The sequence below is a fragment of the Passer domesticus genome, chromosome 5 (genome assembly GCF_036417665.1).
Source record: "Passer domesticus isolate bPasDom1 chromosome 5, bPasDom1.hap1, whole genome shotgun sequence".
Taxonomy (NCBI): domain Eukaryota; kingdom Metazoa; phylum Chordata; class Aves; order Passeriformes; family Passeridae; genus Passer; species Passer domesticus.
This window is the reverse complement of record NC_087478.1, coordinates 17,186,163-17,211,152: the sequence shown is the minus strand read 5'-3', so window position 1 is coordinate 17,211,152 and position 24,990 is coordinate 17,186,163. Positions and strand designations below refer to the sequence as shown.

The 24,990-nt window shown below is 35.3% G+C and overlaps 1 protein-coding gene across 6 annotated transcripts in view; it reads left to right on the top strand.

Annotated features, from left to right (window-relative positions):
• The window catches only part of BRD1 (bromodomain containing 1), a 58,403-nt gene that overhangs the window by 16,708 nt on the left and 16,705 nt on the right, over positions 1-24,990 (top strand). For 4 of the 6 annotated variants that reach the window (XM_064422156.1, XM_064422154.1, XM_064422155.1 and 1 more), the window contains exons 3-8: positions 698-854; positions 7,242-7,373; positions 10,428-10,556; positions 11,460-11,772; positions 12,596-12,856; positions 16,019-16,507. In XM_064422156.1, the coding sequence (XP_064278226.1) occupies positions 698-854; positions 7,242-7,373; positions 10,428-10,556; positions 11,460-11,772; positions 12,596-12,856; positions 16,019-16,507 (1,481 nt within the window). The remainder of the gene's footprint in view (positions 1-697; positions 855-7,241; positions 7,374-10,427; positions 10,557-11,459; positions 11,773-12,595; positions 12,857-16,018; positions 16,508-24,990) is intronic. The other 2 variants (XM_064422157.1, XM_064422159.1) reach the window with 2 other exon arrangements.

Sequence of the window (24,990 nt, the reverse complement as noted above, 5' to 3'; positions counted from 1 at the left end):
AGGATTTACATTTGTTAAAAAGCAGTTGGAGAAAATACTGATTAATTTTGATCAAATATTTTGTTAACTGTTCACATCGTCCTCACGTCTTCTCTCTTTGGTTATTTTCTTGTGTATGTGGGGTAAAATAATAATTGTTCCTGTGTTTTGTATTTTTTGTTTGGTTTATTTGTCAGAAATTTATGTAGAGTAATACAAGGCTTTCATAGCATGTTTTTATGGGAGGAGTTTGAAGATGTATTGTCTGTAAAATAAAGTACTGATCTTTCTGTAGATGGCAACAAATGATCTGATGATTTGCATAGTGAAAATTGTGATAGTGATTTGGAGCTTTTTATCTGATTTCATTTTCAACAGGAAAATCATTCTATGCGAAATGCACATAAAGCTTAATTCTCAGCCCTAATCTGGGATTGCTCTACCAATAATGATTACAAAAAAATTGATTCCCTTTATCTTTATAAAGTATCTTAATGTATTTGGTAGAACCCGCAGTGTCAAGCAGATGTATTTGGTTGTAATTTACTGCTCAGAAATAATTGTACTGGAAGGGATCTTACTGAAAGAAGTTAGTAACATAGTGATTGCTTCTGGTTTTACAGTATACATTCATATATATGTGATGTTTAACTTCCATAGATAAATATGTTATATGCTTTGCTGTGAAAAATACAATATCAGTTTTTCCATGTTTTAGATTAAATAAGATTATGAATCAGGTGGCCATTCAGCGAAAGAAGCATTTTGTTGAACGAGTGCACAGTTACTGGTTGCTTAAAAGACTGTCTAGGAATGGTGTTCCACTCTTGAGAAGGCTGCAATCCAGTTTACAGTCACAAAGAAACACACAACAGGTATGTGACATACTTTTTATTTATAAGCAGAAATTGGAAATTTTCCGTTTTAGTGAGTTAAAAATAAACTGGGAAGCCTAGCACAAAGTAAAAACTTCTTTTACTCAGGACTGAAGAAATTCTTTACCCTGTTCTGAAGTGATATTACCTATTTTGGCAGTTGGGAATTATCTAATACTTTTTAATATGTGACACAAAAAAAAAATGCAGCTTTTTCTTCTGTTTTGCTTAAATGTTTCACAAAAATACTGTCATCACAAATATCATAGTGCCATTATTCTTCGGTAAGTGTTGTAGTTTTTTGGAATTCATTCTTCAATGTACTGTCAGATAAAAAATAAAAGTTATATTAAATTCATCAAAAGCTGCAGAGCAGATGTCTTATTTGACAGTTGAAAAAAATGTGGATTTTAATAAGGTAAAGGGTTAGACAGCTAGTTTACAGTTTTCAAATTCAGATCTGTATTGCCCACCTTGATTGGTAATAACAAAGTGCAAGTTGGTGATGAAGTTCAAAGACCTGTTTCAGCTTCTGGTTTGTTTTTGACACAGTTAAGTGGGACTGTAGACAAGCATAAGTTCAGTTGTACACTCCTCTGAATAAGTTGATGAAAAACATCAAAACAGCAACTCCAGGTGGTCTGTTTTGGTTTCAAGTTACTGGATAGCTTCAAAAATAATTAAAATGTCTGAATTGTGTACATGTAGACTTTGAAATGCTATGAAGCATCATGATGTGGAAATTTTTACTGCATCCGAGTTACCTTTTTTAATGGAATGGAATGTGTAGGTGGGTGTGTTCTTTCCATTCTCCTGGTGCTTGACTTCCTGTAAAATAGCTTCTAAAATGTAGCAATTAATTTTATAATAATTTACCCATATTAAATTGAATTTTTTCCCCCTCTGAAGTGGAACTGTTATTTTTGTTAGAATTGTATTTCTGTTTGCTGATTAAGTAATTGATTGATGTAGTCATAAAAAATACAGTGGTCAACACTGCTTCCTAATTATTTGATCTGTCATGTTTGTGTGTGTTTATTTTTTTAGCTGTTCTTGTTGAAAATCTAATTAGTAATTTCCAGATTAATTGAGATTGAAAAGGACCTCTGGAGGTCATCTGATAACAACCCCACTGCTCAAGCAGGGTCACTTAGAACAGGTTGTCCAGCACCATGTCCAGCTGGCTTTTGAGTTATCCAAGGGTGGAAACTCCACAACCTCTCTGGGCAGCTGTGCCAGTGCTTGGTCACCCTTACAATTGAGAAAGAAACCAGGAGTCATCTGATGCCTGTTCTTACTTTGTGCCATTGCCTCTTGTGTTGTCACTGGGCACCTCTGAATGGAGCCTGGCTCTATGGTTTTGCTTCTTCCCTTCAAGTATTTAGGTTGGTGAGATTTCTGCGCCTGAGCCTTTTCTCCTCCAGGCTAAACAGTTTGAGCTCTCTCAGCCTTTCCTCATAGCTGAGATTCTCGAATTCCATTTACATGGACTCCTTTTAGGTGAAGTCAGCTTTGAATATAAACCAGCTACTTGTTTATCTTGTTTTCATTGTTTCTATATAACTACATTTTAAAATTTGATTAATCTTTTACTTCTGCATTAGAGGTTCTGAAAAGTGATACTTAGCAGTGTACCTAGTGTTACCTAATAATAGTTGAAATTAATTTGTTGAGACAATAAACTTCTTTTTAAATGAGCTTGAGTCCTTATAAAATACTAAAGGCAAGCGTGGTGCTATTGTGGCAGTATAGAACTAGACCACTGTCAGTGTCCAAAAAATTACACAAGCCAGTTTTCTTCTGGGATGACATGATAAGGGTGCAACATTACTATGTATTTAAATAATGACTATCACAATAAAACTATTATTGTAATTAATGTTTGATTAAAATAAAATAGGCCTTTAATATGAGCATTTTAAAATTCAGTTGTCTGTTTACACTTCGGTACAAACAAAACTACTACAAAAGTAGTTCTTTATTGTCTTTTCTAATTTGAGAATGATTCTTAAATAAGGAAATATATTCTAAATAAATTGGAAGCTATTTATATTGGTGTGTTGAAAAGTTTATTCTTTTGAAAAGTAAAATCTTGTTCCAAGGTGAGCTGAGTAATAAATGAGTCTGTTGATGAAAAATGTGTAGTTAGTGCTTTTCAGTGAGTAGCAAGTGTCCTGTGTATGACATTGTGTCTTTTTCAGAGCACTTTCAATAGCTATTTATTAAAGCAGTCATAACTGCAAGGCAATGAATGTATTTTGTTACTCCCAAGTATAAACCAATTTGTAATCAAGACAATAAACAACAGTGGCATACCTGTTGTGAGAACACCTTAAAAAGTTTTAGATTATTTTGTTAATTTCAGTCCAGATGGGAAAATTCTTTTTATTTTATGTGAGGGGTCAGAATATTAAGATACCTACATAGATTTTTCAGTTTATCAAATATAAACAGTGATGTAATAAGATCCAGGGATTTTTAAAAATTGTTATTTAAACAGAAAAGAAGTGCTATAATGATGAACCAAAACCCTGAAAATGGTTTAAGAATGTATGGTAGAAAGTGGATTTGGTCCCTCTCTGTTTGGTTACTAGAACAAATTTGGCAAAGAGAGAGGTCTTCATGATCTAGACTTACTTCCTAATAAATGTGTTTCACAGTTTAGTTATGGTATGGTTTTGAAGATCTAAGAGTTCTAGACCAGGCTAAATGACCTGGACTGCCTCACCATTTGCAGGAACAAGGAACTGTGTAAGAGAATGGTTTATGCTTTCACTTCTCTCTCCACCTAGAGAAATTAAGGAAAGGTATTGGAATACTCTTAAATTTACATCCTCATTATTTTAGGTTTTTTTCCCTGAACTTTAAGAGTGCTTGAATGAAAATATAGCATGAAATATAAGTGTAGAAGCTTGCTGCTGCTGCAGTGATGTCAGTTTAAAGCCACTGTTAGAAGAAATAAAAGAGAACGTGCTGATGACTTAAGGTCACACCTGCACAGAAGATTTCATTAAGAACACAAGTTGCAACCACTAAATGGTTTTGTCTGATTGCCATACAAGTCCAGCAGAGCATGCTAATAAAATGAATTGTATTGCTCAAGGTCCAGTTTCATCACTGTCATTCTATTTCTGTTTTTATCATATTAAGTTACAGCCTCTCTAAGGAGTGAGGCTGTTCTCACACATTCACATCCAGCAGGAGGAGGGGTATGGTGCTACACTGACAGTATTCCTGCTGCTATGGAGACATTGGTAGCATACTAATGCTGAGACAAGTTCTCAGCTGCTGCATGTTCTTTGTGTAGACTTAAAAACGTTTTCCTCTTCCCTCAGTATCAACAAATAGGTAATATTCTAGGTAATACTTAATACTAGGTAGTATTTCTAGGTAATACTGTGTTCAGCAATAACTTAGTCCACTGGAAAATCATAGACTCACAGAATGGTTTAGAGTGGAAGGGTCCTTAAAGACCATTTAGTTCTCACATACTGCCATGGGCAGGAACAGCTTCCACTGGACCAGGTTACTCAATGCCCCACCCAACCTGACCTTGAACACTGTCTGGGAATGGGACATTAACAGCTTCTCTGGGCAATCTGTTCCAGTGCCTCACCACCCTCACAGCCAAGAATTTCTTCCTAATATCTAATCTAAATTTCTCTTCTTTCAGTTTTAACTCATTGCTCCTTGTCCTAGTTCCTGATGAAGAGTCCCTCTCCAAATGAGAATTCCTATATAAATTTTTCTTGTGTCATCAGCCAAATGAAACTTGGTGGTTGTCAGGACAGTTGTAAAAAGAAGGAAGAAGAAGAACTTCCTTACGAGAAAGTTAATAGAAACTTTCTATATCAGAAAGCTAAAAAAGTTGAATGGAACCCTTTGTATCTTGAGTTTTTGCTGGTTTGTTGTTGGGGCCAACATCATGCTCTCTTCAACTTTCATGGATCTTTTAATCTAATTAAGGTATATGTTGTATGTCAGATAATAAATAGGTTAGGGCAAAGGAGAGTTTTATATTAGCTATTAGGCTGTAAACTGTCTGCGAGCATTACTTTGCATAGAAGTGTCAGAATATTGGAGGGCTTGCTATTAATCTCCAAACCAGAGTGCCATTCGGAAAGGTAGTGTAGGTGTGCAGAAAAAAAAGGGAGGCAGGGTACTTTTGATACTTTGGGTCATATCTGCAGATTGACAAGTATGTGCCTATTATATGGAATTAAATTGGTAAAACAACTGATTCAGGTAAAATATCTTTATTTTATTTGAGTGCAACTGCACCTTGAGGTTCAGCCAAGTACTTAAGTGTCTAATAAACTACCCTAAGGCTAGCTGTAACATGATTTTTTCTTGCTGTATTTAGGTTTCCTGCCCACCCTAGAACTAGTACAATTTGTTGACTTAGCTTTCAGCAGGCTCAGTTCCCCAGTTGCTTAAATTATGCAGTTAAATATGGCAAAAGAGCAGGCTCTGAATATTTGCAAGCAAAGGGAGGATGAGCCTGCTACTTCTGGCAGTTTAATTTTGGTTCTGACAAACAGCAGAACTGAAAAAATGGTACAACTAAGATTTGGGTTGCATTTCCACGCATGAGGTTTATACTTGGAGATGAAGGGGTTTAGGAGAGTAGCAGTGGCACTGTAGTGGCAGTGTTAGTGGCAGTTAGGCTTCCTATTTCAGTGAGTCTCCTCAGAATTTTAAAGAATTGAAAATTATTGAAAATATTAATACACTTATCTGTCAAAATTTACTTTGAACCATTCTGACCCCAGCAGTTAAATTGTCTTGTGTCTATGTAAAGATTTAACTCTTTAAAAGAAATTAGAACTGTCAATTGTAATAGTCATTGGAAAAGGGAACTAGAAGTTTCTAGCTCCTGTTTTTAGGTTGTTGGGGTAGGGTATTTTTTGTGGGGTTTGTTTGTTTGGTTTTTTGTTGTTGTTTGGTTTTTTTTGTGTTTTTGTTGGCTTTTTTAGGTTTTGTTGTTGTTGTTGTTGTTTTGTTTTTCTTAATGAAAAGAAAATGAAATACAGTTTCTTAATGAAACTGTTATTTCCAGATTGGTATATTCTAGTGCAGAAATGGTTGATATTTTAAGTATTTTCAGCTTCACTGAAGTCAGAGATTTGAATAAAACTTAAGCTTTACCTTTGCAAAGTACATGAAGCAATAAAATACAATGCAGATGATAGAATTATAGCACTGGCAAATCTATTAGATAATGTTTTTAAGCTTCCAGCTAGGAAGGGCCAGCTATCTGAAAAAATTGCACAAACTTTCTTTAGAGGACCTATGGTACTTCTAAGTTATTCTTTTAATGAATTTTTGGCTTTTGGTGTAATACTTTGTAATGTTGTTTGTTGTTCATCTCCTTAGTAATTTTCCTTTATTCCTCTGTCTCCTATATATAAAAGCTGATGGAATTTAGTGATTTTGTTTTAGGTTTTAGAACACCCTCCAAGATGACCTAGGTATATATTGCATTTTGCCAGTTACAGGCAAGCATGCAAAGTTTTGGATATCTCTCAGATACGCTTTTATAAAACACTCATTTTTCAAATGTAATAATTTTCCAAAACAGATGTTTCTTTTGTGTAATTGGTACTAATATCAGGCAGTTTCTTTATGGCCTCATTTCTGATGAATTACCAATACCATTTGAATTCTGGAAGTCATATTCTAGTATCCTCCCTTTTTCTTATGAAAAAATAGTAAAGGCAAACAAACACTCTGGGTTTTTTATGTACGAATCAATGGAAATACTACAAGTGTTTAAACATCGCTTACTCTGAAAATGTAAATTAAATTCTTTCATCCCTTTTCCAAAAGAGTGTATTGCTGCATTATTCACCAGCCATATCATTTGAAGTTACTCTATTATCTAATAAACAGCTTTTAATTTCCTGTCCTCACAAGCCATAATTATTTTGTTTTGTTACAAGTGTGTCCTAGTTCTGCTGGGTGTGAGGGAGGTGGACTGTGTTGACCACATGAATAATTTGTTTCTGCCAGGCTGGAGCTTCTGAAGAAACTGGTGGTGTTCACCTAGTTTGGATTTTGATGCGAAAATCCTGTATTGTATTTTGCAGCGTGTTGTATTTCTCGGTTGCTGTTTGCTGTGTTGCTTCTTCTGATGTCAATAGCCATTGCCATAGGATTGCTTTCTAGTTTAGATTTTATTTTCAGTTAGACCCTCAAGTAACTCTGGAAGATACTCTGACCACAGGTTTTCTGTTGTTGCAGCATGAAGCATATGAGCAAGTGCCATAACTTGGTCACAGTAGATTCTCATTTCATGTGCATACGTTTTGTGGTTGAATGGAACTATTTTATAAAAAGAGATATGTATTTTTCTTTTCAATCAAAATGTTTTGATTGTTTTCTTAGAGAGAAGATGATGAAGAAATGCAAGCCTTAAAAGAAAAATTGAAGTACTGGCAAAGGCTGCGCCATGATCTTGAAAGAGCACGTTTATTGATAGAACTTATACGTAAGCGTGAAAAATTAAAAAGAGAACAGGTAAATGAAGCACCTTTTACTTTGGTGAAGCTTTTCTGAAGGAAAGATAATTCAAGTATTCTTACAGGTTTTTCAGTAGAAGGATAGCTGTATTTTAATCCTTTTAGGGTCAAGTAACATATGTACATGCTGTGCACTGAAACTATTTAAAATATATGAAATTTTCATAGAATCGCTTGGGTTGAAAGGAACATTAAGGATTGTATTGTCCCACCCCCTCTTCAATAAACATGAACATCTTCAACTAGATCAGGTTGTTCAAAGCCCCATCCAATCTAACCTTTAATTTTAACAGGAATAAGGCATCTACCATCTCTCTGGGCAACCTGTTGTTCCAGTGCTTCACCCTCATTGTAAAAAAATTCTTCTTTATATGTAGTCTGAATCTACCCTCTTAGTTTAAAACTGTATGCCTTGTCCAGTCACTACAGGCCCTACTAATCAGTTTGTCCCCATTTACTTATAAACCTCCTTTAAGTACTGACAGGCTGCAGTAAAGTCTCATTTGGGCCCTCTCTTCCCCAGGATGCGCAGCCCCATTTCTCTCATCCTTTCTTCAGAAGAGAGCTCCAGTGTGATCATATTAGTGGCCCTCCTCTGGACCCACTCCAACAGCTTTATGCCTTACGGTGGGGGCTGCAGAGCTGGATGCAGCAGTCCAGGTGGGGCCAAATGAGGGCAGAGTAGAGGGACAGAATCACCTCCCTTGACCTGCTGGCCACACTCTTTTGATACAGCCCTGGGTGCAGTTGACTTTCTGGGCTGCAAGCATACTCTGCCGGCTCATACTGAGGTTTTCATCCACCAGTACACTCAAGTTCTTGACGGGGCTGGAGCTATTAATCTCTCAGCTGGTACTGATACCTGGGGTTGTCACAACCCAGTTGCTGGAGGACCTTTTTGAACCCCATGAGATTCCCATGGGGCCCACTTCTTGAGTTTGACTGTGTCTGGGTGGGATCCTGTCCTTCAGGTGTGTCAACTGCACAATTCATCTTAGTGTCATCTGCAGATTTGTTGAGGGTATACTTGGTCCTTTGGTCTTAGGTCATTGATGAAAATATTAACTGTACTACTGGTCCCAGTACAGACCCCTGAGGAACACCACTCATTACTGATCTCCAACCAGAGTCCAAGCCATTGATCACTGCTCTCAGGGTGCAGCTATCCAGCCAATTCCTCACCTGTGGAGCAGTCCAGCCCTTGAATCCATCTCTCTTCAGTTTAGAGAGAGGGATGTTGTTGAGGACCATGTCAGAGGCGTTAGAGAAGTCCAGATAGATGACATCTTCCCTTATCTGCTTAAAAGAGTTACTCCATCATAGAAGGCCACTAGGTTGGTCAGACTACTAGGTTAGTTAGGCAGGACTTACCCTTTGTAAGGCTGTGCTGGCTGTCCTGAATCATCTCCTTTTGCCGTACATGGAAGCTTTGCCTTGTAAAGTTATCCATAATGCACTCCAGGAATCTCCTGCAGCTCGTTGTGGTACTTTTCCACATGTCAGAGTGGTTGAAGTCCCCGTCCGGACAGGAGCGTGTGAAAGCAGTGCCTGTCTGTAGCTGGAGCAGAAAGGCTTTGTCAATAGTCTCCCCTAGATCTGAAATAAATACCAACCACAAGGTTCCTTCTTTCACCTTGGTGCCTAAGATTTCAACCTTGCTCATGGCTTTTCTTGAGACAACTCCTCAGAGTATGTTCATTTCTCATTTTAGAAGGCAACCCCACTGCCCCTTGGTATGCTCTTGGCCCTTCTGACCATTCATAGTCACACTTCAGTTGTGGGATTTGTCCTACCAAATTTCAGTAATGGAAATAAGGGTGTAGCTCTCTACCAGCACTGTGACCTCCAGCTCCTCCTGTTTGTTGTCCATGCTGTATGCGCTGGTATAGACAAATTATTTAAGACACTCTCTTAGACTTACAAAAATGATTGGTTTCCAAAGAACTGTAGAAAATTTGATCTGTTCAGGTTTTCTCAATACATGCCCATATACTTAGTAGCACTTTTATCCTTCTGTCAAGAAAAAAGCAGAAATAAAAGCTGCATCTGAACTCCTACAGCATTCTGCAGTTAACATTGCCAGGAGAAGAGATTTGAGGAAGTGATAATGCAGAAAGATAAAATCTTAAGTGAAAACTGAACGCAAAATGTTTGCACTTAGTTTTTAATGGTCCTTATTTATAAAAACACCGCTTCATTTTTATTATTGCAAACTGTGAACATTTGTTGCCAGCTAATATAATTTGTCCTTCTGGAGTGCTTACTGGAATTCTACGCATCATTCACGTGTATTCACATATCACTTGCTTTACAAATGTATTTATAAGCATGTACTTTATGTATGTGAGTTTGCTTATACTTTATTTACACGTATATTATATATATGCACACACATCTTTAATCTTTCATTAAGGATTTACTTTAGCCATAGCAAGACTGTTTCATTGTTGACATCTCTTAAAATGGCTTGAAAATTAAGCTGCCAAGCAATCGACATAGTGCCAAAAATAAAAAAATATCTGAAGGATATTGAAGTATTTGAAGATGTTGATTCTGTTTTTTGAAATAATTTTCTTGGAATTTATGTAGAACATCGTCTTTCAGATTACTCTTTGTTTTGGTCTTATGTTGCCTGTCAATCAGAGTCTCTTTTTAAACTTCAGACATAGCAGTAAAACTGAAATTTAATTTGAAACATTACCTTCAAACTCTTACTATTTTCACATGGTTGGTGAATTGTGAAACTGTTGTTATGTAGCATCTTTTAAAAAAATACATTTAAAAATGGAACAAAATTCTTACGTATAAAACACAAATTTGTGTTCTGGGAAACTGGAGTTGAAGGAATAAGGATGTTTTTTCCTTATGGAATCAGCTGAAAACCTATGTCAGATAAATTCCAACTGATGATATTGAAAGTAGTACTGAACTCATTTACTTAAATGTATTTATAGTTTATATGTTATCTACTATACTATACTACTGCTGCTAAACAACTTTAATACAGTATTTTAGTGGAAAATGCTCAGTTGGATAACTGTTGCTTCTTTAGGTCAAGCTTGAGCAGGTTACTATGGAACTTCAGCTTATTCCATTCACTGTACTTCTGCGGTCGGTTCTGGATCAGCTGCAGGAAAAGGACTCTGCTCGTATATTTGCTCAGCCAGTGAACCTTAAAGAGGTACGTTTGCAGCTGTGTTTCCTGATGTTTACATGTGGCTTGGTGGCACTTAAGTACAGGAAACAAGTCATTACATGCAGAGTTGGAAGCAGTGTTAGCTTTTCATCTTTATTCTGATAATTAACATTATGAGTTATGGTCTACTGCTATGGAAACATTTTTATGCTTATATACCAAAATAATTTCTGGGAAATAACCCATTCTTGTATAGAATGTTGGGTTCATACTGTTACTTTGCAGTAAGATGATTTTGGTAAAGCCAATTTCAAGGGTGTCAAAAATTGCAGTGCAGATACTGTGTTCTTACTTGAAGGTGAAACTAGACAGATTAGAGTATACATGTGTGCATTTGTGCATATACTGCATAAACATCTGTTTATTATATGTGGAGTCATTAAGGTTGAAAAAGGCTGCCAAGATCATCAAGTCCAGTCTTTGCCCTAATACCAGTATGCTGACTAAAGCATATCGCAAAGTGCACTCCATGGACAGCCACTGCACCAGCTCCCTGAGGAGCCTGTTCAATTCTTAACCACCCTTTCAGTGTAGAAATCTTTCCTAATATCCAAGCTGAATTGCCCCTGGCACAACTTGAGGCCATTTTCCCTTGTTTCTATCATGAGTTGCCTGAAAGTAGGAGTACATAAAACCACACAATTCCCAATAAAAAGTTTCAGCATCTCTCAGTAGAGCTCAAACTTGTTACCCGAGATGCAGAATATTGTAATATGTAAACTTCTGTTGGCATGCAAATGTTTGCAATATCTAGATGTGTTGCATTTTTAATTTCTTCTATTGAGGTGTTACAAGATAAGTTTAAGAAGCAGATCAGTTACTAACTAATGTTACTTTGTCTGTAATTAGACAATTTTACCCATTTGTGTTTTAAATATTTATTCGAAGGTTCCAGACTATTTGGATCATATTAAACATCCTATGGATTTCTCTACCATGCGGAAACGGTTAGAAGCTCAAGGCTATAAAAACCTCACTGAGTTTGAAGACGACTTCAATCTGATCATAGATAACTGTATGAAATACAATGCAAAAGATACAATATTTTATAGAGCTGCAGTGCGGTTAAGAGATCAAGGAGGTGTAGTTCTCAGGCAAGCCAGGCGAGATGCTGAAGGAATTGGTTATAACAATGAAACTGGAATGCACTTACCAGAACGGCCTAAACTTGAGTCACCCCAGCCTTTCTCTTGGGAAGATGGTAAGATGTTTTTCAGTTATTTTGGAAAGTTGCATTTTTCATTGCATACAGTGTGTATATTCCACACAGATGTTTAGGATTGTTGCTGTCCAGTTTGCTAACTAGATTCTCCACTGCTCATTAAAAACATTGCTTGAAAGAGTCTGGTGTTTCTATTCTACCAGATCTGTCATAAATCTGGATTCTGATTTTGGCAGTGTCAGAGCCTGATTTAACAATTTATGCAGAAAAGGGTTTTTTTTTTTAAGTTGAGTGCTTTCTTTCATGTGATCGTATATGCTTGTAAGGCATGGAAAATGAATACCAGTGTTCATGAACTTCAGCACATTCCTGAGTAGCCTATTCAAAAAATTGAGCACATTTGTAATACTAGGAATTAAATAGGTTTTTTTTGACATACACATGAGTTTTCTGAGGTTTAGCAGTGGAGAATAATTAACACATTTCTTTTATAACCATAATTTTATCCTTTTCTTTATCAAGAAGGAATTAATCTGTTAAAGTGGGAAGGATTAATTATGTCTTCCTTCTGACCTTTTATTTCTTTGTTCTGCTACTTAGTTTTTTTGATCAAAATGCTGAGTAAGAAAAATGGTAAATATATGGTAGGAATAGTAGGAATTAATTAATAAATAGTAGGAATTTAAATTAATGAATACATAGTAGGAATTAATTTCAATATTTCGGAGTATAAATAGGTTTTTGACAGTATTTTTTTTATTTTGGCATGCGAATTCAGTTTTTTTCCTTTTGTTGTATTACTGTTCTGAGAATATTCTGGGAAATGCTAACACGTTTTCAATTGTACGTGTTTTGACTTTAGTGGATAGGTTACTGAATCCTGCAAACAGAGCACATATGTCCTTGGAAGAACAGCTGAGAGAGCTGCTAGAAAAACTTGATCTCACCTGTGCAATGAAATCCAGTGGGTCAAGGAGCAAAAGAGCAAAGCTGTTAAAGAAAGAAATCAGCATTATTCGCAACAAACTCAGTCAGCAACACAACCAAGCTCCTCAAATAGAGTCAGGTATTGGAAGTTTCGAGGAAGAAAGTGCAGCATTAGAACAAGATGGAGAAGAAGAAGGTAAGATTGTAAACCAGGTTTAAGCTGTTCTGAGTCGCTTCAGTCAGGTGCTGTGATGTGAGTAATAGTGTGAATTAAAGAATCTGATTAACTAATATTAAATTTAAAATATTGTTTTTAAAATTAAAAGAATAGTTTTAAAATATGAAAATAGCTGCCTAATCACAACAAATGTTTTAAGAGTAAAAGTATCTTCTTAAAAAAAACTACCTCCCTTACTTTTTATGGTAGCAAAGGGTTAAAAAAGGAAAGTGCAACCAATCTCATCGGAATAGCAGCTGGAGATGCTTGAGTGGAAAATACCTTTTCACTTTTGGAAATACACTTAAATGTCAAAATATGTATTAGGGATCATGTGAGCCTAGGTCAATGGTAATGAAGACTGGCTGTTATACTGTCTTTGTAGCCTTTTTTATTCACTACTCCAGACTCTAGGCAGGAGAGTGGGTAGGCTTTGGGGTTATTTGTTTATTTATTTATCTATTTTAAGTAAAACTAACTATTGATAAGACTTAACCAATTTCATGTTGTAGAATTAAGTCAGCCACATCTGCCTAGCTCTTCCCCTTTTGCTTCTCTTCCTCCTCAAAACATTTGTCTCAGAACTTGTCTACTCTTGGCTAATTGCCATTGATTTCAATGAGAGCAGTGTGCTGGAAGCACTAACTTAATATTTTAATTAAATATAGTATTTGCACTTTTTAGCTTTTAAATTGAGTTTCTGAGGTTTTTATTGCTCATTTTTAAATGATGCAAAGAAAATCTGTCACTCAAGTAAGAATTCTATTGGCTTTCTTTCATGATTAGCTCTAAGGAACTAAACTTTTTCTTTAGAAGAGTTAGAGATGCGTTTCATTTTTGAAAAAGTGCATTGAATAGGAGGAGGAAAGAGCTCAAGGGAAAGTGGAAGCATGGTAATAAATAAAATAGTCTCTATTTGTTGTGGCTTGGTGCTATCCACATTTTTGAAAGGTGAAGTCAATTAAATGATTGTCCTTAACTGCCATTCAAACAGCAACTTGGTGTTTAGTTCCAAACAGAACTTGCTGGAGATTTGAGCCTTGGTAGAAAAAGTGTACATGAATCAGCACCCTATTTTGTTCTGAGGCTTTTAAGTGTTTTTAAAATGTTTAATGGTTTGGATTTTTTAAATTTGGGTATTTTTTAATCTTCAAGTGATGATGGTATTAAATACAGTTCTATAGGAATGTGAGGTTTGGCACCTAATGAATCCACAAGCTTTTTTTTATTTGTAGCTTAACATTTTGATGCCACAGCCTTTTACTTCAGCAGTTTTTTATGAAAAAAGTAGTCCAAAGTGAACAGTAGTGGTTTTCTTATATTTACAGTAGGCTTTGTAAATAAAACATGATGAAAGGCATGATCCAGGTTTGATTGGTATGGTAGTTATGGCTTTGGTTTAGAGGAGAGTAATGAAAATTAGTTCAAATTTCAGTTCATAAATGGAAAGTACATAGAGGAGTAAAGAGAACAAATGACCCAAAAAAAAAAGATAAGAAAAATCCTCTGCCCAGGATCTCTACAGGAGATGAGTTTGCTAGAACTCTGAATTACCTACTTGCAATTCAGTTTCCAGTCTTCAGTCATGTGAAAAATACAGTACCAGAACAACCCCATGAAATTTAGGTTTTATTTCTAAATAATTCTCAAGTGGTTTTATGTTATTTAGTATTTCTGCAAATACTTTCTAATTAGTTGTAAGAAAATCAGAATTTGTTCACAAAGGAAGTCACCGTGGACATTTTAAAGTACAGGATTTTTTAATGGCTAATAGTTTAAATGTGGTTCTCTGGCTTTACATTTCATTCTACGGTCTTCCTGAAATATTAGTTACCAGTTCTAATCCTGTGTGCCTGCAAGTGATGTAAGCACAATCGCACTGTATTTTAAAAACAGGTATTTTTAATATGAACTATGCTGTTGTTTCATTAAACCTTAAACAACAGGGTAAACATTTTTTTGCACTTAGAAATCATTGATTTCCAAGTCAAAACTGCTGAGCCAAAACCAAACAAAATAAACTGCAAATAGAGAACTTAAACACTTTGGGGTTTTACACCCTTCTTCAGGTGGCATAGAAAATTTAACTAAGTTTAAATATTTTATGTGATAGCATAAATAGTACATTAGTGTTATACAGTTACTCTAGAGTAAGTATTTCCTTTCTTGTATTTTGAAAGATTCTTTTGGAAGCTTTAACATCTTTTTGAATTGATAATTATGGGTTAGGACATCCTTATACTTGTATTAGGGAATGCTGCAATAGTAGAACGTTTATTTTGTTTCCCATTACTTGTGATGAAAAAAATGAAACTAGTTTTGTACACTCACCGTCATATCTCTATTGTCTTTTCCCAGCACGGATTTAGTGGAATTGAGTGGGACAGGATTATACTTAAAAATACTAAAATGTGGGGGAGAAGGGAAGAAAAAGGCTAGAGGGTGGTTTTTCTGATTTCTCATATCAAATCTGCATTTATCAAATGTGTTATTTTTCAACTAGTGGCTAATCAAGCTGCAAGATTTTGGGGGTATTGGGTTTATCTTCTCCATTTTTAATACTTTTTTGTAGATAAAACTTCTGGTCAAAACTGTAAAAAGGTTTTACAAATCATGCCCTTGTGTAGATTTTGTAACACATTTTAGTTCACTCAAGTAGAACAGGTTACAGGTACCTTTTTTTTTAATTGGTTAGCTGATAAAATTTTTCATAGGCAAGTAAGGTGAATATTGATAAGGTGAAATAGATAAAAACGTATGTTACAAAAAATTTTACTTGAATGGCAGTATAATTGCATTTAACAGATAATCATCCACCACCCCAACTTCCTAATGAAAAAATAGATTTTTTTAGTTAATGAAACTAACACAACTGCATGAGAAGAAGCAAGTACTTATCCAGGTATAAATTGTTAACACCAGCTATAGACGTCTTCTTTTCTACCCCTGTTACATTCCCAGTATAAAAGTAGGAACTACTAACTAGGACAGATTGTTGCTAGACAAGTTTTGGTTTTAAAATGTTATGCTTTGTTTCCAGACAACAATTTATTTGGTGGGCTGCACATTTATAGTGAGTTTTATAATAGACTTTATAACTACAGGTTTTCAAAAATCACACTCTATTTATAATTTTTTCAGGAGATAAATCTCCCCCTAAACTTGAACCATCAGATGCATTACCTCTTCCTTCAAACTTGGAGACTAATTCAGAACCACCAACCCTCAAACCAGTAGAACTCAATCCAGAGCAGAGTAAGCTTTACAAAAGAGTAAAATTTGATAATGAATTATATAGCACTTCCATTCAGAAAGAAATAAATGGACACACTCCAGAACACTTACTTGACAGTAATCTCAATGAGTCGACTGTTTCTGCTGTAGCTGAGTCATCAACTGATGTAAACAGACGTACATCCATTCTCTTCTGCAAATCGAAAAGTATAAGCCCCCAAAAGTCTGCAAAGAACACTGAAACCCAGCCAACTTCTCCACAGCTAGGGACCAAAACCTTTTTGTCTGTAGTCCTTCCAAGGTTGGAGACACTTCTGCACCCAAGGAAAAGATCAAGGAGTGCATGTGGAGATTCTGAGGTTGATGATGAGTCCCCTGTAAAGCGCTTGGATACAGGTAAATGTTTACAAAACTTATTTGAATGGATGCATCTGGAAAGTTAACATACCTGTTAATTTTTACATACATGTGATTGTTAATCTTCAGATTTTAGCATTTAAAACAGGTTGTCCTCATAGTTGAGTAGTTACAGTTCATAAAATTATTATTCATGTTTGTGTTGGCCCTTGACAGTTAGACTTACTGAATGAAGTTTGGGTTCTTTAGTTTTACAATGCAGTTTTTGAGATTACACACATGGGTGTATATGAAACCTGCAGGAAAGATGAATTGGCTGCTTTTTTGCAAATTCCGTGTTAAATTACATGGAAACTTGACATGTGATGTCAAAACTAAAAGGCTTGTAAGCAGGAGCATAAAAAATACTTGTGCCATGTATGATTTCATTTTGCTGAGTGCTAACTCCAAGAATATTTTTATTTTTATGAAACTGATGACTGTGTATGAGGCACGTTGTATATCCATGTATTTTATGGAAGTGTTAAAACCCCAACATATAACAATGCTTCATGTGGTTTGTTTTTTTTAGTCTGTGCGCTTTCAGTAGAGTTGAAGGTGAGATTATGCTCTTAATGAGACTTCTTTAAAGGATATTTGAAAGAAAATGTTATCTTAATTCATTAGTGCAGACCAGCTCAAGACATTAATTATATCTTCTTAGCACGTCATAGTTCTATTTATTTGAGAAGTTCATATAAAACATTTGAGGAAGAAAAGCAGCATCAGGAGATTACTTATGGATACTTCCTTAATGTCATCCATGGCCATTGCTATGACTTTTATATTACTTTTGAAATAAATGCTCTGTTTCATTGTCATGTTGGGAACCCTTATGCAGGTATGAAAACAGTGTGTGGGGAGGGGGTTTGTCTCTTTGAATGAAAGAGATAGGAGTTTCATTTGAACATTAGGTGTGAAGATGAGCTCCAAAAGCTGGGGGGGACAGTGGGTTTATTTGGGGGAAAAGGGAAGTGTTGTTGATTTTTAGGTTGTTTCTTTTTGGTTTAGTGGGAATTTTGTTTGTTTTGAATAACAGGATTTAGGGATGTGGGGCAGTGCGCTTTTTTAATTGGTTGGTTGGTTGGGGTTTTTGTGAATGATCAGGTGAGGACACTAATGATTCTAATGCTGGAATCATAGTACGAGAAAATGTTATGTAAGATGGAGTGAGGGGAATTGTTTTTCATTTATATTTTTGGGGTTTTGTTTGGTTTGCCTGTTTGGAAAGCCCCAACTTCCGAACAACTTGGAAAGAGCGTGCAGATTTGATCTGGTACTTTAGTTCTGAAGTAAGGACAAGTGAAGACAGTGTGGTAGTAGAAATTAGTTAATCTTTATTAATAACATAAAAAGCTTTGGTTTCCAAATATCCTAATTTGCCAGTTTATAACCTAGATAATTTCATTATCATGTACCTGTACATAGATTGCATTTTGTCACACACAGTGAATCATTTTGTGCTAGATCACACCGGGAATTAATACTAATGCCTTGAAATTTTTGTGTTAAACATGGTGAATTTTATCTTTAGGGGAAGAAAAGGTTTTTATTTTGTAAGGAAACTAACTTAATTCTTAAAGGGAAAAAAAAGGCAGCAACAAAACCAAAACCCACCAGATTTCTGAATACATTTAAATTCAGCCATTTTTCTTTCTAGCTGTGGAGTTAGGTGTATGTAGAGCAAATATGCTTTTGATTATCTTCAAAACTTAACAACCTAGTTAAAGGAATTTTAAAATTCTGTTAAAAGGTTTTTCCATTGTTAATTTGAAACAAAATTGCCTAGACTTTTTCTGAAGCTAGTAAAGATATAAAGAGAATTAAATTTATGTAGAACTAATACTTAGGGGGCATTTATAGTTAGAATTTGTACTTGTTCAAGAAGAGTGAATTGAAACAGTTTGGCCAATTAATATTCACCTGAAAATGTTCTAGTTATTCTTTAATAGTATGTCGTGTTTTAAGCATATATGGTTCATACAGATGTGGCAGTTTATCAGATCTTATTCCTTTAATTAGTTTGCTTGTTTACAAGCAAACATTTTGCTTTCACATAGGAAATTTTATTCCTCATGTTATTTTCAAATTTGTGTCTCCACACTAATTTAAGTAATTTGCAGTTGGCAGCTGTCTTGAGCTACAGTTAAGCAGGAAACCAGCACAAATGTCAGATACGTACCAAGACTTAAAAACAGTTGAGATTTTTCTGTGTATGCAGCTGGTATTGATCCATGTAGATGTCTGTGTTATGATAAAAATGCATTTGGTGATATATACAGCAATACATTCTTTTTCTTTGGTTATTTTTTTATAAAATTTAATCTCATGCTGTAGGTAAAAATGTTTTTATTCAGTAGAATCCAGCAAAGCTTTTTCTTCCAAAGCCATCCAATCATAGGAAAAAGCATGCAACAGGCTTCTTGTGTGCATTGACATGAGTTATCAGCTTTGTGGGAAGTCCCTGTAGTTGAAAATGAATTATTGTTGCACAGTTTTCTTTGAATGGTGTGAATATTAACTGTCCTTAATTTTACTGAATACAGAAAAAATCATGAAAAAAAACCACTTATTGTGGCAAGGATTGAAATTTTCAAGTGGTCGAGAGCTGCACTGTCATATATTTTTTCTTTCTTACCTATTCATAGCCAGTATGAGGGTTTTTGACATTATTTAAGGATGTCTTGTTTCTGTCCCTTACTCTTCAGTCTCTTCAGCGTTTCCCTTTCTTATCACTGCTGTATTCTTACATGACAAAGTTCAAAGGAAGACTCTAAAATTTATTTAATTGAGTGAAACCACACCTACCTGGTTGTTTCATTATTCTTATAGATTGCTTTTATTGTGCTTGCTTGAGTTACATTTGGGGTTAATGTTTTTCCAGTTATTTTCAAGAAAGAGACATAGAATCCACTGACACGCTCCTTGTGTGGTGTCCCACATGCTATTGGCTTTCATACATAAGATTACTGAAATGCCAGCTCTTTTTCAGAAATGGGGGACTACTGAACAACGTGAGTTAGCCTTCAAAGAGAACTGAAAGCAGTTCATTTCAATACTGTGACCTTTCATATGTGCATCTTTAAAATACATGAAGCAGGAGTGTAGTGTAATCTTAAATTTAAATTTTCTAGTGTTCTACTAGGGCATTACCACAGAGTACATCTGTCTGTAGTTGCTGTGTAGAAACTGATAGCTGCATAGTGGAGAGATGTTTAAAAATTTCCTATACATATTTGATGTATTTTGGGTTTGCTTCACATTGTATCTAGCAACAATTACCAAAAGAAGATTGTTGGTTTACCTAGGAAATTTTGGTGACATCAGAGATTGGTGTATGATCCTTGAAGGTTGGGCATGTCAAGTCTTAACTGTGACAAGTTTAATTACCTTTTCAAAATACCCATTGTATACTTACCTCACTCTTTTGTTACAAAGATGAATCATTTTTGTCAGGGAAATATTTTGTGCAGTTATTACATCAGAGAAAAATGAAACTGATTAATGGGTAGAAGGTAGATTTTACTGACCATTAAAAATCTGCCTGTATCCATCTGCTATCTTATTAGTAAGATAGCAGATGGAACAAATTATTGTTTCAAGAAACCTTTTTTAACATTGTAAAATGCTAGATTATGTTCAGATTAAATTTGCCTGTGTACTTGTGTTATTAGTCATCTCTAAGGTTTGTAAATTTGGGTTTTATAATTCATAGTTGCTGTTACAGTGCTCTCTATTTTAATTAGAAACTTAGTATTTAAAATACACTATCCTAAAAACACCACTGTAACTTACCATAGAATCAGGATTTTAGATCGTGGTTATTATAGTGCAGAATGTTGTGTTTCTATTATTTCTTTTCAAGTGTAGTAGTAGAAAATTTCAGTGACGTGTATAATCTACTTCATATTTTAACTTCCAGCTACACAGATTTTCTCAAAGTACTGAAACACATGTAAACAAGTATTTAGAATATGGATCACTGAAGTAGAATATTCACATAGTAAAACACACAGAGTGAGGGAATTAATAATTTCTTAATGCATACTTCACATACAGTTATCAGTATACAACAAAAATTCCTTATTAAACCTGTTAGTAAATGTTGGGCTGACTTTGTTTCTGCTCAACTACAACAAAGTGGTGACAAGTAACCTGTATATGAATTCCATTTGCATTTGATCGAATTTAATATTGTAGTGAGGACTTAAAACTTAATTTGATGTGATAAGAGTCGACATTGTGTCTGGACTGAAATAGAACACAGTTCATTATTTTAATTCTTGAGTACTTAATTTCTCATGAATCTTTGCCTCTCTGGAACACAGGCCAATTTGGCTAAAAGTGAGGCTTCATATGCACAGCATTCATTACCATTCTATAAATTGAGGAAGTGAAAGTAAAACATGCATGTCTAATAAACTTATGTCTTCAAAGTAAATAAACTAAACTAAAGGTTCCTCAGTGAAGAAAGGCCCCAAATTGGTATAATTTCTCTTGTGGTTAGCATAGACAGGAATGACAGTACATGTGTATGTGTGTGTGTGTGTGTATATATATAAAATTGATATTCATTAATCAAGTACAACAAATTCACTAAATCTAATTACAGATCCACAGTCCTGATTTATTGTATTGAAATGCATAGTGATTGTTTCATGTGAAGTCTGATTTGAAATTTAATTATTTGAGCACTTAATGGTGTCAAAGAACTTTAGCTGCCTGACTCCAGGAGGTTTGGAAACATAAAACATTTTAAGGTGTATTTGCAAACAAACAAAGTATTAGAGATTGTGAGGAGATTATGAAGGCCTAAAAGAAGTTATTCCCTGGATTGTTAAATTTGTCAGTATAGAGACCTGTGGAGTACAGGAGTCTGACTGTTCAGTTGTCAGGATATGTTTGGTTAATTGGTCTTCTAGTAGGTTGATAGGCCACTGGGAAATGTAGGACTATTTGCTAAGAAAATAAAGCAAATTAAGGAAAGAAATTAGGAGGGAAAAAAAAAAACTCCATTGCATTTCTTAATTTCTTTTTGGCCCAATCAAACTTTAGACAGGAGTTCTGCCAGGCCTATGAAAATTTCTGCCAATTTAATTTCTGGGAACATTTTGAGAGATGGGAGAGGGTTTTTGTAATACACCTAGAATAAAATAAGTGCGTAAGGCAGAAAGATGGGGTAGGAAGCTATTTTATGCCAATCAACAATCACAATGTGTTTTAAGAACATAAACATTCCTTCTGTTTTTATTTAATATAAATAATCATAGTATTAACTTCCTGACAATGAAAAATCCTTTTCCTATTTCTTGATTTATGTTATTAAAATAGGGGGAATTTCGCGCAGCATAGTTGAGAGTGGTGGGGGTCGATGAACACCTGGTTAAATGGCAATGTGGTGGTTTTTTCATGGCTTGTGAGGTGTGTACATACATAAGATACATTATACACTAGTATTCTGGAAATTTTTCTTGGGTCTTAAAAATGTTAATATCTTTGAAAGTGATGTCTTTCGGGTTATTTTAAAAATATTAATTATTGGCACCCAGTGTATAATTGCTGTGTTTTCTAGGATGCTTATAACCAAATCTTCTGTAATAATAAATGTTTCTGGAAGCCCTTCTGTTTTTCTTGATGCTGTAGGAATTGTGGAGCCTTTTACTGTATTCTAGTGCTGTTTTTTTATTTTTCTCTTTTTTTTTTTTAATACTTAGCTCATTTCTTGGCCCAGGTTTGGCCTTGTAAAAAATTAAATGTCATAGTCCCCTATGTGCTTCATTTGTGACATTTAAGACTTTTTTTCTGTGTGGTGCAGATGGTAAACAGAACTGTGGGATTTATTGAAAATATCTAAAAAGTTAGTGAATTTGGAGATTCACACTATACTTTCTGTGTGTTCTTAATTTATTTAAGAAGATGCTTGCCATGGTGCTGTGGCATAGATGACCTACCTTCAGATTCACAGGCTTAGATATGGTGAAGTCCCCTCTTGCCAGACATACTGTTTATCAAAGTGGATCGAGTCGGCTGACCTGTTTGGGACATCGTAGAGTAGTTTGGGTTGGAAGGGGCCTTTAAAGGTTATCCAGGCCAACCCCCACATGCTCACCCACAGGTCTGATTGAAGAGATGGACAATAGAAAAGGTTAATGCAGTGACTCCACAGCAGTGTCAGGCACTGAACCTGGCAGGCAAAAGTACCAGTCACTGGTGGCCCATTCTGCCATGAGTGGAGAGTGGGACAGTTTACACAGCGTGATTGACTGCAGATTAATGTCTCTCGGAGAAGGTTTGTGTGTGGACTTTTGGTTTGTGGTGGTTTTCTATCTTTTCCCCTTTTTCCATTCAGTGAGAACAGATTAGATAATGCATTTGCATGCATAGAGGAATGTCCTTCATAAAGAGTAATGTAGTTTTCCATTGCATCATACACACAGTCCAGTATTCGGAGATAGTTTAAATTGAATAGCTCTCTGCTGTGTTTCTCGTTGTAGTACCCAGACATAATTTCTTTGGTGTGCACAGGGGAAGTGTACACGTTAAGAAGATATCCCATACAAAGAAACATGTAACACTCAAGAATGGGTAAAACTGAAGCCAAGTTGCTTTGTTTTGTTGCTGCCAAAACAGCAGTCATTGGTCGTGCTGTCACTTTGACAGGCCGTGCTCTCCTAATGTGGTAATGCTCACACTTTGGTTTCATTTTCTCTTCTCTTTTCTTTTATTCTATTTTCTTCCTTGACTTTTCCTTTTCCCTACAAAGCTGTAATAATGCTCAGAAATTACTTCTTAACAGCATGGCATTGAAAAAAAATGGAGACACAAGCAGATGCTGAGAATTAACCTTTAGCTGATAAGCATGGCTAGCTCCTGAGTTCTCTAAAAAATTCTGTGTTGAAGATAAAAGTGCTTCAGGTCTGAGGGAGAAAAAAGCAACTATAGATTCATCTGATTAGACACAAAGATATGAACATGCAAATCAGCCTTATTTTAACTCTTTTGTTCAGTTTTGCCTAAAAACAGCAAAGCTGGGCTGGGTATTTAATAGCTCTTGATTATCTTCACTTGAGGATGCTTCAAGCACTGTCAGGTTGACTGCATGAGCAGTGAAACATCTCATTTGGTCTTTCCACATCCTGTCGATGAAGCCAGGAGGAAAATCTTAGCATAGCAGGCACTGTTGATTTTTGCTAGGCTGGAATAATTTTTTAGTATGATGTTTCAGCCTCAAAGGATTCAGGTCATGCACTTCCTCAAGTACTCTGCAAGCTGTCATAGAAGGAGGCTGTAAAGCAGTGGATATTTTATACTAAATCACATGAAGTTTTAATCTCCCTGTGTGAAGTACCTCTCAAGGTAAAAAAAGCCTGGAAAATTAGGACTGGGAGTGCAGCTGTGTAATTTACTGAAGTAATTAAAAGATTTACATTTTACTGTGATGACCTGTCTGTCATCGCCAAAATGGCAGATCTCTGCCTTGATCTTTCTTTCAAGTAGCAACTGCAGTTTCATTTTCTGTTCCTATCCTAGAAAGAGGAACAAATTATGCACCAATTTTCCTAAATAGCTGTGGAAAGCAAATAAATGCTAAATTATTTTTAGTAGAATCAGATTGCTGGACCTGCTTACATAGGAAAACCTCTGGAGTTTTTTTGTCCATCTGTTTCCTTTTCGTTGGATAGCAAACCTAAAAGTTGTGTCCTCACAATTACATGGAAGCCCTTACTTTCAATGAAGAAAAATTTGTGTTGATAAAAGCTCTGTGTAAAATCCTGTAGATAGTAATTTCCAAAAGTTAGTTCCATACAGGAACATCTCGGAAATGGAGCAGCCTTTCTTTGTAGGTGCCAGGTCCTGCTGGGCTGCTCTGAAAGACTCCTAGGCACTAGGATTTTCATGCAAATAATATATATTGATTTAAGTCTTTAAGAAATTTCTAAAGATTTTTTTTTTCATTTATATCAGGATTTTGTAGGTGAGAAAGTAAAAAATCCTCAAATGGAAAATGTTTTAAAAAATTTGTTTCTTTCTTAAGGATGTTAACTGTTTGGGCATAAGTCAGTAAAAAATGTTTGGAAAAAAATTCTGATCTTAAATCCTCCTAAGTAATTTTTGCCAAGGTAATTAGAAGTAAATGATTCTAAATATTACTGACTTTTTATAGTAATTTCTGGGATCCTAAATGACATACCATTGGTCTGTATGTGATTGAGGCACTTAAAGCTTGTATTTTGCAATCATGTTTTATGTGTCATAAATTATATAAACCAAAGCTGATTCAGGAATTCAGTTTGTAAAGTCAGTTTTGAATTTTTCAGATTTTGAGTTTGCACTTTTTAATGGCACTTTCTACTCTACTGCTTCATCAGTCTGTACCATTGGAACAGCTGATACTGTCTTAGAAGAAGTAGTAATTTTTTTTTTTTTTTGAGAAATGTTTCTTCTTGTATGAACTTATTTCGTTTCAGAGTTTTCTGGAGTGT